At 41.0% G+C, this 16,979-nt stretch overlaps 1 protein-coding gene across 24 annotated transcripts in view; it reads left to right on the forward strand.

Annotated features, from left to right (window-relative positions):
* PPFIBP2 (PPFIB scaffold protein 2) overlaps nt 1-16,979 on the forward strand; it is a 112,372-nt gene that overhangs the window by 92,783 nt on the left and 2,610 nt on the right. For 21 of the 24 annotated variants that reach the window (XM_077930189.1, XM_077930203.1, XM_028730599.2 and 18 more), the window contains 12 exons: nt 624-774; nt 3,070-3,102; nt 3,885-4,023; nt 4,188-4,316; nt 5,709-5,859; nt 6,469-6,580; nt 7,025-7,113; nt 8,113-8,235; nt 9,558-9,683; nt 11,720-11,908; nt 13,635-13,814; nt 16,422-16,487. In XM_077930189.1, coding sequence (XP_077786315.1) covers nt 624-774; nt 3,070-3,102; nt 3,885-4,023; nt 4,188-4,316; nt 5,709-5,859; nt 6,469-6,580; nt 7,025-7,113; nt 8,113-8,235; nt 9,558-9,683; nt 11,720-11,908; nt 13,635-13,814; nt 16,422-16,487 — 1,488 coding nt within the window. Of the gene's footprint in view, nt 1-623; nt 775-3,069; nt 3,103-3,884; nt 4,024-4,187; nt 4,317-5,708; nt 5,860-6,468; nt 6,581-7,024; nt 7,114-8,112; nt 8,236-9,557; nt 9,684-11,719; nt 11,909-13,634; nt 14,439-16,421; nt 16,488-16,979 lie in introns of those variants that run through there. The other 3 variants (XM_028730714.2, XM_077930172.1, XM_077930221.1) reach the window with 2 other exon arrangements.

Genomic DNA, 16,979 nt, shown 5'->3' on the forward strand with positions numbered 1-16,979 from the left:
GAATTCCCCATGGCTTCAAAGAAAACAAGTTCTCTTCATGTGCTGCAAAGAGTATGGGGGAGAAAGTTCTGTGTGCTGGAGATGATGGAGGCAATTGTGAGCTTAGGGATGTGCTTAGCTCCAGGCCCAATAAGTGGCGGTATTTATTTCCTGCAAGAATATCAAAAGTGATTCAGAAAATAGCAGCACACAAAAACAAAACAGTATAGAAAGGAGAGCATGCATTCTGTTGGTGACCCACAAAACAGTTAAACAAGTTGATGTACTTGCTAATGTCTTCATCTTTCTGGATTTTGCAATTGTCAGGTGTTTCCCACTCAGTAGCATCATTCAGAACAGGGCCACACCTTGCCTCCTTTCCTACTTCTGATGTCCCCAATTGTTATCTCAAATGACCACCACAAGAGCGATCTGATGTGAAAAGCTCCTCATTTCCCTGGGAATCTGTGTGCATAAACTGGGGAACATTCCACCGAAACCTGGTGCCACCATGGAAAAATATGTATTGTCCCAGCACTGATTCTTCTGAAAAGCTAAAAAGTTCGTCTGCTTCTGATTGAAATGAATATTGTGCACTTTATTGTTGTTGTTGTTTTAAAAAAAATCTTTTTACAAAAACACAGAATAAGCCATTCGTGAAAAGCAGCAAATACCAAACCTTGCCAGGGAAGCTTCCTCGACCTGCACACAACGGCGATACTGGGGCATACAGTACTCCTTCTCCAAGTACGTGCCGTGTGAATGGCAACGGAGACAGCAGCATACAGAGCCTGAGTACGTACTTCAGGGAGGAGAACAATAAAAGCCTGCCTTCGTGTGATATGCAGCTTGGGTTTTAGCTACTTAATAGCAGTCAGTCAGTCAATTTTATTGTATATCGCAAAAGCCCTTTACAATGGAGGACAGAGAATTTAAGGAAAACTTTCATCTAAAATCATACAACATAACCTGAAGCAGTTTACAACATAAAAAGAAATTCACAACATTAAAATTTAAGATTCACATAGCTGGAATGGAGCTTCTTGGCTGCCAGTGCAAATTTGGCTTCCTGTTGTGTAATATATAGGTGTTTATCTGCTAGGAATTCAACCGTCACTTCCTGTGCAGATTGACCTGGAAGCCAATTAAGAATTGGCGATATAAATTTCCTGAGCGTTGTATACAGGGGTAAATCAGCCGGGAGTGTGTAATGTCCTCTGCCTGAATGCATCCATATATACATTTGCGATCCATATGAGGAATTCCCCAATCACTCCCCTCTAAATATGCTGAGGGCATCTGTTGGAATTTTATTTCTACAAAGGCCCTCCATAGTTGTGGGTAGGTCAGTGTCTCAAGGTGATTAGTCTTAAATTTGGGGGTACAAAGTAGAGTAATAGGTGGCAATGGTGGATATTCTGTCTTGGTTGGCATCCTGATCAAAAATCCAATTTCTAAGGTCACGTGGGCTAAAGGCTAAGTAGTTCTCCATTTGAAGACTGTAAGCCCTAAGCTTATCTTGGCACTTCTGTGCCAAGTCCCCAGTCCTTAGTTGCTCTGACCAGCAGAGCTTAGTGAGAGTGTGTTCCTCGAAGGCATTTAGCCTGCTCCACTATCTCAGATAGGCTAGATCAATTCTGGCTGCTAGTGAGGGGATGCCCAACTCAGCTCTGACGTGGGCTGCCAATGTCCCGCAGGAAAGCTCCAAAGCTGCCTGTAGGACCTCTATCTCAGATTTAATACCAATTCCCCATATTTCAGCTCCACAGAGCAGTTGGACGATGATTTTAGAGAAAAGGATCTTAAAAGCTGGCTTGATTAACTGCCCACCCTTTGAATGAAAGAACCCATATAACTGCCCAGTAGAATGGCCAGATATTAGCTTAATGGCTTCCAGATGGGGTTTCCATGATGACTTACCATCGATAAGTAACCCTAGATATTTAAATCTGGGTACTTGCTTTAGGGTGTTACCGTCTAGAGTCCACCTGGACTTGGTAGTCCTCTTGCCAAATAAAGTGAGCTTGGTTTTATAGTAGTTAATGTTTAGATGCTCTTTTTTACACAGCTGTCCAAATTTAACCAGCATCCTTCTAAGCACATAGTATGATGCTTTGCTAAATTAAAGGAGGAAACCTGTTTCCACCTACTAGAAGGTGGAAAGTTGGATTTCCAAGTAGCTTAGACCCCAGGACTCTGCTTGGTCATGTTTAATGTGAGCCATTACAACAACCAGGGTGTACAGAATATGGAATTTTGTTTACCCCTGCAAAGACTACTGTTAGATAATTTGCAGAGGAGGCTGAAATTCCATATGCCGAATGCTCTGTGGGCATGGCTTCATCTAGGCTAGCAGCTACCATGCTTGGCAAGGCTGTGTAAAGGGAAAACCTGTCCCTAAGCATGTCTGCTTGGGACTAAGCTCCATTAAATACAGTGGAACATCAGATAATGGACCTTGCACATCTTTCTGCAACCATTACCTTTTGATATTGGAGCCCCGGAAAGAAGTAGACTACATGCATATGTCTACTGCTTTAATTACAGAGTGTTAAGATGCTCCTTTTAAATATCCTAGACAATTTAAAATATTAAGTAATAGTTTCAAACCCTAGACTTCCCTGGGGAAAGCAAAGTTCTCTGGCTGCTCTCTATAAATCAAGCTGGTAATTGAGTCTAAAGCGGAGTTTTGATTTGTTTTTTGTAAAAAGAAACATCAAACATCAACTACATATTACTGGGATTTATTTTCTGTTTAAGTGGGAACAGCCTGCATATTATTCCTATTTTCTTTTTCACTTAGGAGTGTTCCATATGGAAAGCAATTTTTTTTAACTGCATAATACATTGTGGATCCTTTTTTAAAAAAAAATCACAGGTCTCACTTTAGAATATTTTGAACTATAGACAGCAGGCCCCAAATGTTCAACTTCATCTGCTTTGTTACTTTTGCTTCCTGTCAATTTTTTTATTTCCTGCTTTTGGCTTTTGGCTTTTGGCTTTCTTTGCTTTTCTGTAACTTTCCTTTGCTTGACTTTCCCATCGTCTTTGCTTCTTCATGTGGCTTTCTGGTTCTTGGAATGATTGAAGATCGCATCAGGAGTGTCAGTGCACCAATCTTAGGTATCGTACACCTAGTCCATGCACAGCTTTTAAGCTAGGAATGAATTGGAGGGGGGGTTCCCCGTTACCTCTTGATTGCAAATATGAATTGCACATAGTGGACTGTCTGGAATCTTGATTTTTTTACACTGAAAGGGAAGAGCCCAATTTAGCTCCTAGTAAATGAAATGTAGACAGACAGTGCTAGACTTCAATCTCTGAACTAGAACAGAGATTCAATATAGTGGTTGATTCTGATTGGAGCTAGACATCTATTACTTTGGAAGCAAAATTCATATATTGGAAAGGGGGGGGGTTAATGTGGCTCCTTATTTAGCCATTTTTTAAAATACAAAAACCTTCCTAAATTTATTTTGGCAATAATGTTTTAACATAGGCACCCACAATAATCTTAGAAATTCAACTGTCATAGTTTTTTCAGAAGGATGTAATTTTCAATCCTATATTCATATTACAAATAAGATGAATGTTACTAATCGGTAGTTTTCTGGTAAACCTGACAATTTTATAATGCGATTGCAGAAATCTTTAGCTAGTTCTTCCAGTCTTTATATGTTTTGATACAGTCCGGGGGGAAGTCCTCTAACTAGTAATAAAAAATGCAATTTCTAAGTCTGAGAAGAATCACGGACCATTATTTCAGGAATGTTGCCGAGTAAAATCGGAAGTACTTAGCCCTATATGATTTAAGATGTTTTGGGGATTATGAATTTTTGTGAAGTTTTTCCTTTTGCATTTTATACCATGGCTTCATAAATCTCAATGGCATTTATCAATCACAGGAGACTCTGACAATATGGATGGTACAATGAATTCAGATGACCTTTCACCTTTGTCATCGGGAACAGAATCTGGTGCACAGTCTCCATTATCTCCGGAAAATAAAAGAAGTCCAAGAGGAATAAAGAAAATATGGGGAAAGTGAGTTTTTTCAATCTTCCGTATCTTTTTTTTTAATTTAATGCCACTACAGAGAACTAACTAGAAGCATTCCTGCTATCTTGAAAGTTCTTGTGTTTTTATGTTAAAGCTGCACCTTGCATTTTGATGTCTAGCAACTTCCTATTTTGAATCTTTCCAAAAAGAATACGCAGGACCCAGTCTGGAAATTTCCCTGGAGATGATCTGGGCTTGGTTGAATTTCGAAGAGGTGGCCTCCGTGCAACAGCTGGACCTAGATTGTCTCGGTCAAAGGACACCAAGGGACAGAAGAGGTAAAGGCTGAGTTCATGCTTTCTGTTTTGCCCTTGTGGATTATTGCATAATGAAACTCTCTTTGTAAACTGTTTCGAGGTTTTATTAAAATCAAGTAGTGTACAAGTTTTGTGAAGTCCTACGAAGAATTTTATAAATTTTGTAGAGTTCTGTTGACTGTTTTCAGCAAAACTGCACCATCGAGCAAATATCCCCCCCCCCCAGGAGAAAGTCTGAGCTATTTGCTTCGAAACCTTTGACTTCTTACTAGTAAATGGTCCATTGTCGGACAAATCCCATCTATTGCAGGAGTGCTTGATAGCAGTGTCTGGGGCGGGGCCAGGTTTTTCCGCCTTTCTGTTCCACACTGTATCTTATTACCTTGTCCCTGTGGCATTCAGTGGGAATCGCTGCGAATGGAGCTTTTGTTTATTTGCTTTTGTTGCTTCCAAGTCGCTGATGAATGCTTTCTTCAGCATTTGCAACAAGACTACATTGTGTGGCACAATGTTGCCTAACTGCTGTTGTGCCTTGAGTATCAATACACTTGCCAACTTTCATGTCAACCATATTTCCTCATTTAGCTTTGAAACAGTGACAAGAAAAGAGAGGGATTTTCTAATCAGAATGGAGCAAAGTGATTTATATTCCAGTGATTTATATTCCAGTGTTATTACTGATCAAAGGCAAATGATACCTTGTGACATTTAATGATTCAGTATAACAGTAAACAAAAGTCAGCTTCAAGAGGGCATGAGCCTCTCTTTCAATCTCCCTCCCCCATCAATAACCATAGGTAAAGGTAAAGGTACCCCTGCCCGTACGGGCCAGTCGTGTCCGACTCTAGGGTTGTGCGCTCATCTCACTCTAGAGGCCGGAAGCCAGCGCTGTCCGCAGACACTTCTGGGTCACGTGGCCAGCGTGACGAAGCTGCTCTGGCGAACTGGCACCAGAGCAGCACACAGAAACGCCGTTTACCTTCCCGCTATAAAGCGGTACCTATTTATCTACTTGCACTTAAGGGTGCTTTCGAACTGCTAGGTGGGCAGGAGCTGGGACCGCCAACCATATGATCGGCAAGTCCTAGGCACTGAGTTTTTACCCACAGCGCCACCCGCGTCCCTATCAATAACCATAGATGATGATTATTAATTTGCAGCCTGCCCACCTGACTGGGTTGCCACAGCCACTCTGGGAGACTTCCAAGATATATAAAAACATAATAAAGCATCAACGTTAACAGCTTCCCTATAAAGGGCTGCCTTCAGAAGTCTTCTAAAGGTTGTATAGTCACTTAATGATTGTGAAAGTGAGCCTGACGATTCGAGTGCAAAGTGGTTTGCCAAGTGTTGCAAGAAGCAGTCATACTGTTACACTAACATGAACCTCCATTCTTTATCTGTGCTTCCTAGTGATCATAACGCCCCATTTGCCCAATGGGGCACTGAACGAGTCTGTAACTGGCTTGAAGACTTCGGTCTTGGGCAGTATGTCATTTTTGCACGACAATGGGTGACATCTGGCCACACCCTCTTAACAGCAACACCGCAGGATATGGAAAAGGTAAGAAATCTAGAATGACAATGGAACCATTCTGAGGGAAGTCAGAGCAGCCAAGTTTTTTCCCTTCAAAAATCCACCACTGATCCATCCTCATTCACATACAGAGTATGGAAGATGGGGGGGGGGGGTTGGATCCCACCCTTAAGTGTCAGAGAATTTAAGCTGACATCCTCACATTGAAACCAGTGGTTGTGATCCAGAGGTGCACATACTGCAGATTCTAATATCTATCATGTTTCATTGAATAATTGCTCTTTCAATATGTCCCCTTTGGTGAACCATCAAGCAACAATTTTGACTCCCTTGGAGTATAATTTTTCACAAAATAACCTCTAGAACAGTCTTTCTCAACCTGTGGGTCCCCAGATGTTGTTGAACTACAACTCCCATCACTGCTAGCTAGCAGCCAGAGCTCATGGATGATGGGAATTGTAGTCCAACAACATCTGGGGACCCACATGTTGAGAACCACTGCTCTAGAAAGTCTCAGAAATACAGCAGGTAGTTGCAGGAGCACATTCTCTCTTTGGGGACAAAATGTGTGTTCCATCTGTCCAAGTGCCAAGTTGGCAGAACTGTTTTAGTTTTCATTATTACTATACTTTGCAGGAACTAGGAATAAAGCAACCTCTGCACAGGAAGAAATTGGTTTTGGCTGTTAAAGCTATCAATACAAAACAAGATGATAAGTCCGCTCAGCTAGATCATATCTGGGTGACTCGTAAGTATTTTAAGTGGTAAAAATGAAATGAAAGAGCTGCTGGTGAGCTTTTTCACCCACTTTGCAAAATCTGTTTTGGTTTAGTTTCAGGGTGAAGGGAGGCGGGGATGAAAAACTCATATTTCATCTTCAAAAACTTTCAGTATACTATTATCAGGGTACAGGGACTCAGAATTGGAGTTTTGTTTTTCATTTTATCAGTAAACTCCAGGAATAGTCACATTAGGGTTATATGGCTTTGTAACACCTGTTAACAGTATTAATGTCAGTCTTCATATTTAAGTAGCTGTTGTAATTGCAAAACTTGAAAAGATGAGCATATATGGTGAGAAATAGAACTCAGAGGTTATAGAAGTGGCAGGAAAGGTACCATTTATTCTCTAAATAAAAAAGACCTTTAGAAAAGATTTTTATATTGTATCGTGGACTCTGTGTGTTCTGTAGGATGGCTTGATGATATTGGCTTACCTCAATATAAAGATCAGTTTCACGAATCGAGAGTTGATGGCAGGATGCTGCAATATTTAACTGTGGTAAGAAGCCTTGACCTTTCATAATTTGTGCATAGAAAGAGCCTTTTCTTCTGCTCAAATAAAAGTTGGGGAGGGGGAGAATTCTCACACTGGAATTAGTTTTACATTTGGATTTTAAGAAATTGTGTTCCTAATTTGTTTTTAAATGTATAAAGTCTAATTTCAAAATCATAAAACATAACACTTCTGTAAGAATGTGTAGGCCATGATTTGCCCTCAAGGAACTTTGTGAAGAAGTTGTCTTTTCAGACCCTTTCCAGACAAATAGTGTCTGGAATACAGGAGACTGAAAAGCTTGGGAAGGACTGAGATGCAGCAAGTCCAGGCCCTCAACATCTTAAAATGGGGCTGTGTCCTACTGGTCACTTGCATACTGAGGCACTGTACCAAATCAAAAAGAACCCCCCTAGATAATCTTGGAGAGAAACAGTCGGTGGGCAAAATCAGGGAACCTCTAAGTGAGTGGTGTGCCCCTTTCCCTGAGTTACTGGAAGGGGCTCTGTAGGTTTTGGCAACCATAAAAGTCAAGGCAGCAATCTGGTTCATATCGTGTGCCCCAACCAAAACACAGGTTTCAGTTGAGCCGTATTCAGGATCTTTGAAGGAGGTGGTGAAGGGTGAACATGCTTGTTCCACCCCCATTCCTACTCGTGAGTTGGAGGGTGACTGTTTGAAGCAAGGAAGCCTCTTGTACTTGTGGAAGCTTCTGTGTGGTGGATAACCAAGAAAAATCTGAGTCACATGGAGAATCTGCACAAGCAGAAGTGGGCTCCTTTCTTCAGATGGTTGCCCTCCAACTCGAAGAAAGTATGAGATGGAGGAAGACTATTCAATCCCCTCAGCTCGACCCTTGTGTGTTGCTTTTCCCAGTTCCTGAATGCCTTAAGAAGACAACTAGAACAGACCACGTGGGTTGGATCTCAAGTTCTGATCTGCTCAGCTCATTGCAGAATAAACTGTTGCTTGTTGACATGGCTTGCCGCTTGTGTTCTCTTGCAGAATGACCTCCTTTTCCTCAAAGTCACAAGCCAGTTGCATCATCTCAGCATTAAGTGTGCCATTCACGTGCTCCATGTGAACGGTTTCAACCCTCACTGCCTACGGAGGCGACCGGCGGATGAGGTGAGAAAGAAATTGTCCCTGTTACCATGGATTTCCTTCCTAGAATAAACCTTGTTTATCCACCCTCTCTCTGCTCCCACCTCCTAAAAAAAGAAGAGGAGCAGGTTCTCTTCTGGGGTGAAATATGTGTCGAACTTTGCAGATCCGTACCAAGCCAGAAATAATTTGGTGAGAGTGTTGTATGGGAGGAAAGACAAAGTGCTGCATTTATTGAATGCACTTCGGAAGACCTTTAGTGCATGTTCACATGAAAACACGCCTTGGCAGACTTGTACATTAACACATACTCTGCAGAGGTATATTACTAGGGACAGTTGTCTGACTGCTAGATGACCAGCCTAGGAGTTCAACATGAGAAGGAAGCAGTGTTGTGCTACCCAGATAGATGCAGAGCTCTTGCCCCAACAGATGCTGCCTCCTGCCCCAGATTTTGCACTCTTTCCCCCAACTATCAGGAGATAAATTTATCTTCACACTTTTTGTTATCTGGACCACAGGCTGTCACCAAGGGGTCACAGAGACATTCGCCTTCTAACGCCAGTGTCTGAGCATGTGTGCTGATTCTGAGGGACAGAGGATAAAGGGCCTGAGGGCTAGTTCTTGATAGTTCTCAGGAGATTAGGCATCTCAGGCTTGGTTGTGTGTGTTCAGCCACTTTTGTTTTGCAGCGTTGGCATGCTGAGCTTGTGACTAAGCTGGCAGTGCCTGTTGTTTCTTTCCTGGCAGCAGAGAGTCCTCTTCTAAGCTAAGCATTCATTACTCACTCCCATCATTTGCAATTCATTCCTATGACATAGTGGGCCCAGTGGCTTTTCTTTGATAATTGTAGAAATGTAAGGGCAGTTTGTAAAGAAAATGCATCTAATGGGATGCGCCCACCCCCTTCTATCCTTGGGTGCCCCTGCCCACCCACATTGGCTTGGGGGTGTCAGGAGAACTCCCAAAAACAGCATGCAGGGGGAGGAGAGTGAAGAATGTTGACCTGATGGAATGGTCACCTTATTGCAGTGCTGAATTCCTCCTGTATAGTTTGTACTTAGAAGCTTGGCTGGAGGCATTGAAGGCCCTTTTAAAGAAAGGCTATAATGAGTACACACCTCATTTAACTTACTGAAATGCATTAACTCAGCAACACTGCAGTACTGAGCAAAACTCAGCAACACTGCAGGTCTGGGGAGTGGGAATTATTGGCTGCAAAGGAGGAATTGTTTTAACAGCTGTTTTCAAACAAACAGATAGAAATAGTAAATGGACTTGTCGTTTCTGTATCTTAAGTATGTGCATGTATGTGTCTTAACTATGTGCATCTTTTCTCAACACAGAATAACATTTCGCCTTCCGAAGTAGTTCAGTGGTCCAATCACAGAGTAATGGAATGGCTCAGATCAGTAGATCTGGCAGAATATGCACCGAACCTTCGAGGAAGTGGAGTTCATGGTGGCCTTATTGTAAGAAACCAGATCTTGCCTTTTGCTTCCTATATATGTCTAAAAATCGGTTTTCCTAAGCATTTTTTGTACTATATGCTGTGAGCTGAACAAACTGAGAGTGTTGTTTGTTGTGGCAGGAAATGTATTCATTGATTAGTTTTAAGCCATTTGACAACATATAAATTACATTTTATAAACCTGTGGTAGCTAAGAAGCTAGTTCCCCACTCTTTTGTCATTTAAGATGTGGATCTGTGAAGCTGAAATTAGAGAGCGGAAATTACTTTCAAATCAGCAATTGATAAAGTGTCAGCTGAACCTCTCAATGGATGGGTGCTGTAACAGGTGCATGCTGGACAGGACAAATTGTTTTTCAATACAGAACATCCTTCGCAACATTGCAAGAGTCAGATGGCTTAGATTGAAGATCAGCAATTGGGGGGGATTAAAAGTAATGATGCTCTTGACAGCAGGTCATATGGGGAATATTTTTGGATTCTTAGCTGTCTAAGGCAAAATAAGCACTACTATATTCTTTGCTAGTGCACTGATTTCTAAAAGACAGCTCATGAAGCCATCACAGTACTCAAGGTATACTCAACTATATTGAGTTTATTTGCTATGGCTGATGAGAAAAACAGCCCATTGGGTATGTTTGCTTTGACCTGGAGATCCATATATGTTAAAATGCGTGCTCTGGCTTGCACAATTATTTCATCATTTCAATGAGGTGGTAAATCTCCGTGTGAAATTGGAAGAGCACAACATTCTCCCGCCTCTGTTGGAATAAATTAGAAGGGATAATTACAGACACCAAGCTCTGTAATTTCCCAGAATGCCCTGCTCTTTCCTCATCATGCAGATCCCTTTCTAAACTCTGCCTTGTCATCATTATCATAATAATGTTATTATTTGTAGCCTGCCCATCTGGGTGGGTTTCCCCAGCCACTCTGGGAGGCTTCCAACAAAAATAAAACGTCAAACATTAAAAGCTCCCCTATATAGACTGCCTTTGGATGTCTTCTAAAAGTTGTGTCGTTCTTTATCTCCTTGACATCTGGTGGGAGGGCATTCCACAGGGAGGGCACCACTACCAAGAAGGCCCTCTGCCTTGTTCCCTGTAACCTCACTTCTTGCCTTGATGCCTGTAGAGCAGAGCTAGCCAACACGATGCTCTCTCGATGTTGCATTGGCCATGCTGACTGGGGCTGATCAGAGTTGGAGTCTAGCAACATCAGGAGGTCACAGATTGCCCACTTCCGATCCAGAGCTTTGCAGTCCAACAACATATGGAGAGATTAGAATGGAGGAGCTAAGTCATTCTTACTTAAGTGTGTGTGTACACATATTCATCTCTTTTTCCTCTGCCTTTCCCTTCCTTTTCTTCTGCATAGTTTCGCTACATTTAGATTATAAGATCCATGAGGTCCAATGCCCTTGCTTTTTCTTTGATTTTCTCCAAAGAATATCTTTACCTGGATGGTATGAGCAGAATTCTACTTGTGAGGTGCTCTTTCTGGTGGACGTGGAGAATATGATTTCCAATGTCCAATGCAGCCCCCTCTGTGCACCCTGCATCCCCAAAGTGCTCTGGAGGGCCTTCCAGAACTGTGTGGGAATGGGGCAAAGAACTGCAAACTTCATCTACCCCCACCTCCTTCCATGATTATGATCAGGTTCCCTTCCATTCACAGAAAGGCAACTCAGGATCCAGGCAAATATTATGAACATACCGTGGTCACGTGGAAATGTATTGTGCATACTAACCTGTAGATCAGGAACTGCAGGCTCTGTGCATGGTTGTGCCTTTAATCACCCTATACAGAGTCTTAAACTGGTGCTACTGAAAATCGCAAATGAATGTTCTGTTAATTTTATACAGCTGATGGCTGCAAACAAATGAAGAGCTGCTGCTTTCTCTCTGCAATGCCAGGAAGCATTCTAAATGCTGCAGAGAAGGGTTGAAGCGCTCAGATAATTCAAAGCAGCCTTCTGAGTGCTCAGTTGCTTAGGGGGCATGTATAAATGCAGCATGTGTGTTATTTTTCCTGACAGATCCTTGAACCTCGTTTTAATGGTGATGCTCTGGCAATGCTTCTCAACATTCCACCTCAAAAAACGCTGCTAAGGCGCCACTTAACCACTAATTTCAACGTGCTAATTGGACCAGAGGCACAGCAAGAAAAAAGAGAAATATTGGAATCTACAGCTTATGCGCCTCTGACTACCACTGCGAAAGTCCGGGTAGGCCACATAGGAAAACAATAGCAACCACAACCACAGGGTTGTATTAAATGGAGTGTTAAACAGAATATCAGTGCAAGGATATTTCTTTGTGCAACAAAATATTCTCTGCCCCCTAAATCTGTCCTGGGTAAAGTTTTAGCCCAAGACACAGTCAGTTGCTTTCCTTTTATTAGGTTGTTCATGGTTTGCTTGTTGCAGTGTATACATGTTTTTAATCATTATAACATAAAAATGATGAATAAATATATATATATATTCTTTAAAAATCTGTTCTGGGTTCCCCCCTAACCTTCCAGAGCAGATTTGGTGATGGCACAGACTGTGTATGGAAGTGGGGAAGAATTCCCTTGTGCTGGCACTAATCCTTGGTGGGAAGCACAAAAACTTGCCCCCAGTTTCCTACTTTGCAAATTTGCAAGCCAGTCTTTGGAAGAGTTGAGTTGTTGTGAGTGTTCTTAATTTCTCAGCAGCAGATTATATATCTGTACACCACAGCCTATTTTAGCAACTGTTATGGCTTACCCCAAAGAATCCTGTTAAGTCTGACTTGGTGAGGAAGCTGGCAATTCTTTTAAGTCTGTAGTACGTATACAGCCACGAGACTGAAGTGCATAGCTCATGGCTTTCACACGTTGATGCATGTGTTAAGACCTGTCGGTTGTTGGATACAATATCAGTACCTCTTGTGTATAATAATAATAATAATAATAATAATAATAATAATAATAATAATAAATAGTTTATCTGCTGAATCTTTTAATTAAGATTGCAAACCTATAGTAATAATACATATTTAGTTACAAATATTTTGCAGAAAGCAGCACACTCCCTTATTATGCTGAAGCTTGCTTGCTTTTTTAGAAGTCATGGGGAAGCAGTTGTTCAGGGAAGTAGCCCTTAGCATGCATTGATCCAAGACCACCCACCTATGAGGTAAAGTGAGTTGACTGCCTCAGGCAGCAGGATTCACTGGGGCAGGAGATCCCAATGTCAATCTTTCTCTCCCCTCCTTTCCCCAGGCTTCCCTGGTGTGGAGGGTGGCATCACTTTGGGGTCTGCCTCAGGTGACAAAATGCCTTGGACTGGGCCCTGCATTCTATGTTTCTCTGAAATGAGGAGTGTATGCAGGGATGGGGAATCTTTGGCCCTCCAGAGATGGTGATGGACTCCCATTTCTTATCAGCCCAGCAGTCAGGGTGTTGGGAGCTGGAGCTCAAAGTGTTCTGGAGGACTACAGGTTCCCCATCCCTAGTTTAATGGCACAAATCTGGGCCAGCAAACACACAGACGGAGCATCCTTCACAGCTCTGTATTAAGTATTGCCTTGACCTGAAACAGCTTCAATTAATTGAAGCAGCAATTCCTAATACAGTCGTACCTCAGAAGTCAAATGGAATCCGTTCCGGAAGTCTGTTCGACTTCCAAAACGTTTGGAAACCAAGGCACAGCTTCCAGTTGATGAAGGAAGCTCTTGCAGCCAATCAGAACCCACGTCGGACATTCGGGTTCCAAAGAATATTTGCAAACTGGAACACTCACTGTTCACGGCGTTTGGGAGCCAAAACGTTCAAGTCACAAGGCGTTCGACTTCCGAGGTATGACTGTACTATACTGTCCCGTGGTCTTTGGATGAAGGATGATGATGATGATTACTAGTACTACGTTTCTCTGATGTTGTACTCTTCCTCCCCCTTCACCCCACCCTGCTTCTCATTCTCATTAGCCAAAGAAACTTGGATTTTCACATTTTGGAAACTTGCGAAAAAAGAAATTTGACGAATCTACGGATTACATTTGCCCTATGGATACCAGCCCAAGTACCACCAATGGTACTCAGAGAAGCTACGGCGCCTACAAAGTGCATAATGCCCTCCCTGACAAAGAATTAGACAAACTGGATCAGGTGGGCCAGGCGGACTGATGTCACTCACCTTCCATCCTCTTCATGCATTCCAAAGCTTACAAATAACCTTTTGTTTCGATTTAACCTAAAATGCATAATGCATCTGCATGGATTTAATGAATGTATTGGGATGAGGCTTGAAGAATCTGATACTTAAAATGCCATCTGAATTATTTTCCATTTGCAACCACTGCGTCATCCTACTCACCTTCTCAAGCCCTTTTTCAGGAATGCAAAAAGCTTTACACAACAGTCGTAGTTGAAGTCCAGGCAGCCCAAAGCCCCAATCCAGCAAGGGTGCTGGGCATGCTGCTGCAGGGCCATATGTTTATACATATATATATATATTCCGTAAGCGCTACCCAGAGATATTTTTAACTTTTTATATTAGCTTTATATTGTAAGCAGTTGTAAAGATGTGTCTATTTTATTCCGAATAGTACAACTGGATTGTATATTTTTAATAAGACATGCTTATTTCATCTGTGCAGTGTCTGCACCACACTGAATGTACATGATATGTTATTAAAGGAGCTAACGATATATCTATAAAAAAAGAAGAAGAATGAACAAACAACTTTATCGAACAAAACAATAAAAGTAACGCATTTGGGGGGAAATGTCCCAACTTCTCACGTTGTGATTATTGTGACGGAATCATGCTTAAAACTTAGAAGAGTTTTTGAAGAGGTTATCCAAATTGCCGCCCTATATTGGTAATACTGAGAAGTGTGTGTAAAGTAATTTTTTAAAACCTGAAAAATGGAGCAGCTGGAGCTTGAGCTTTCTGCAAAGTACAACAGTCCGATGCAACTTCCGTGGATTCTGGTTTCCAAGTCAGAAACAGAATCAAAAAAATGGTAGTAGATCGAAAAGACTAATTGTCGAAAGTTGGTTTTTTTAATTATTATTTTTTTATATGCATGATTCATTACATCTAACACATTTCATTATTCCGTCATTTAAAATGTAATTTATTATTTTGTTTTATCTAATGCAAGCAATTTTATCATTATCCATTTGTCCTACAATCCTAGGCAGCCTTAGAACCGGTAGGAAGAAGATGTGCATGTAATCAGAACTGTTTTGTGTGCTTTCATCTCTTAGCTGTCCCCCCCCCCCCCCCACAATTTTGCTTCCCAGCCAAGCTTCTTAAAAAGCTTACAATTAAAATAACACACCCGGCAAACAATACCTCCCACTTCTCCTTAGCTTCAGGCTAAGGACAGGACTTTGAAATACAGCAGTGAAATACTATACTTATTTTGCACTGGGTTATTTATACATGATCATCTTTGCATCTCCTAAGCAGGAGCCAATCAACTAATGTTATTGTCATTTTCGTGTTCAGCATCTTGAAACCGGGTATTTCCCTTTGAGAGGTATTTTGTGCATTGTACAGTATTGTTGGTGGGCATTTGCTCTGCAGATGTGTTGCTGAGTAACATACGTGTGCTGTACCTTAATATTTTCTTTCTTTTTAAAAAAATATTATTGGTTTTCAAAGTGTCAGTGGTTCCTTGCATTCACAAGAGATCTGTTGCGCAAATGAAGGCTCCCCTGCATTTGGGTGGAAGCACAGCATATGCAAAGGCAGGTGTGAAGAGAGTGGCATCAAACACATGGAATTGTTGATTAAAGAAACAAATTTGGTTGGATTCCACCAGTCGTCATCCCCCCATACACACACACACACACACACACACACACACACACACAGATAGATACAACATACATACATATACACAGTATGCAGGTTTTGCAAATCACATTTTTAAGGTTTGGGCTCTTTGTTATAATAATCAGGCAAGCTTGAATTTGCAGGTGAAGAGGCTGTCTGCCGTAAACTGAGAGCAACTGTGAATTAGAGGGCTGTACGTGTGTAAGGCAAGGAAAAGTTGCAAAGCCTAATACAGACTTGCTGGTAATTTGAGTTTCTAATAGCTTAAATTTACAGGCAGTAGTGGAGGGGGAATCATTCTAATTTTAAAAATGAACGTGCCAAAATGATGGATCTCAATATGAAGTATATAGACAGGTTTGTGAAATCACTGACATCACTGAATACGTTCAAAGCACGAACAAGCTTCCCCCCCCCCCCCCATTATGATGGCAGCATGCTGAATAGTTGAACCTGCATGTATGCATCTTGAAATGCTCTTGACTGCTGGAAAACCGCTTTTGTTCTGAAAATGTAGAATGGCACCCAAATTATGAATAAGGCTTTATTCATTATTATAAGGATTTATAAGGATTTTTTCTTCTTAAGTTATTGCAAAATGAATTGCCTCAAATTTAATATTTTTGGCCCTGCTATCCTATTAACAGACTATATTCAATGGAAAGGTGTCAATTACTCTGAGTATGGCTAATGTGCAGTTTAGAAATAGTTCAAATGCTCAAATTCTAATGCTTTTTAAAAAATGAAATTTAAAGTCTGACAAGAATGACATTCAGAAAAATGACTCTGAAGATAGTAATATAATTAAACCTATTTTTTTCTGAAGATAAAAGCACCTCTTGTATATGCACAATGGTTCAGAAAATATAAAGCATGTAGTGTTTGAATTAGCTGTTTTAATTTCACCAAGCTGAATGGTTTTACAGATGGAACATTCAGAAGGAACAGTAATGCAAATAGGGGAACTTTCTCAAGGAATAAACAACCTCACAGTAAGTACTAATTTATCATTCATAACCTCATCGTATGCGCTAATTCAAAACTGAGATGAGGTGTATTGATATGTTAATTACTCATCTTCATTTATATTCATTTATAGTTAAAACTCCTATAAGTAAGACTATATTATGGAATTCAATTAAAAACACAAATTTGACCTAAGTAAATTTACATTTTAAGGACTGGAATGGAAATATTTATATCTTTGTAGATTGCATGTGAAACGAATTTATCTTTCCTAATGACTTAAGCAAATTTTCAGTCGTATGAGAAGAGAACTTTAGGTTATTACATGCATTTTGCAAAACAAGTCAAATGCAGAAAGGGATTATCTGAGTGTTTAATCCATGCCACAATTGCCTTTTGATCCCAGTCTGCATTGCGACATTTGCTGAACTAGCTTTCCAAGGCTATTAGTTATGTACAAATTCCAGTAAAGGATATGAGCTACTGCTTTATTTGTTGCGCAGTTACATCTATTTCTC

This window comes from Podarcis muralis, chromosome 1, assembly GCF_964188315.1.
Source record: "Podarcis muralis chromosome 1, rPodMur119.hap1.1, whole genome shotgun sequence".
Taxonomy (NCBI): domain Eukaryota; kingdom Metazoa; phylum Chordata; class Lepidosauria; order Squamata; family Lacertidae; genus Podarcis; species Podarcis muralis.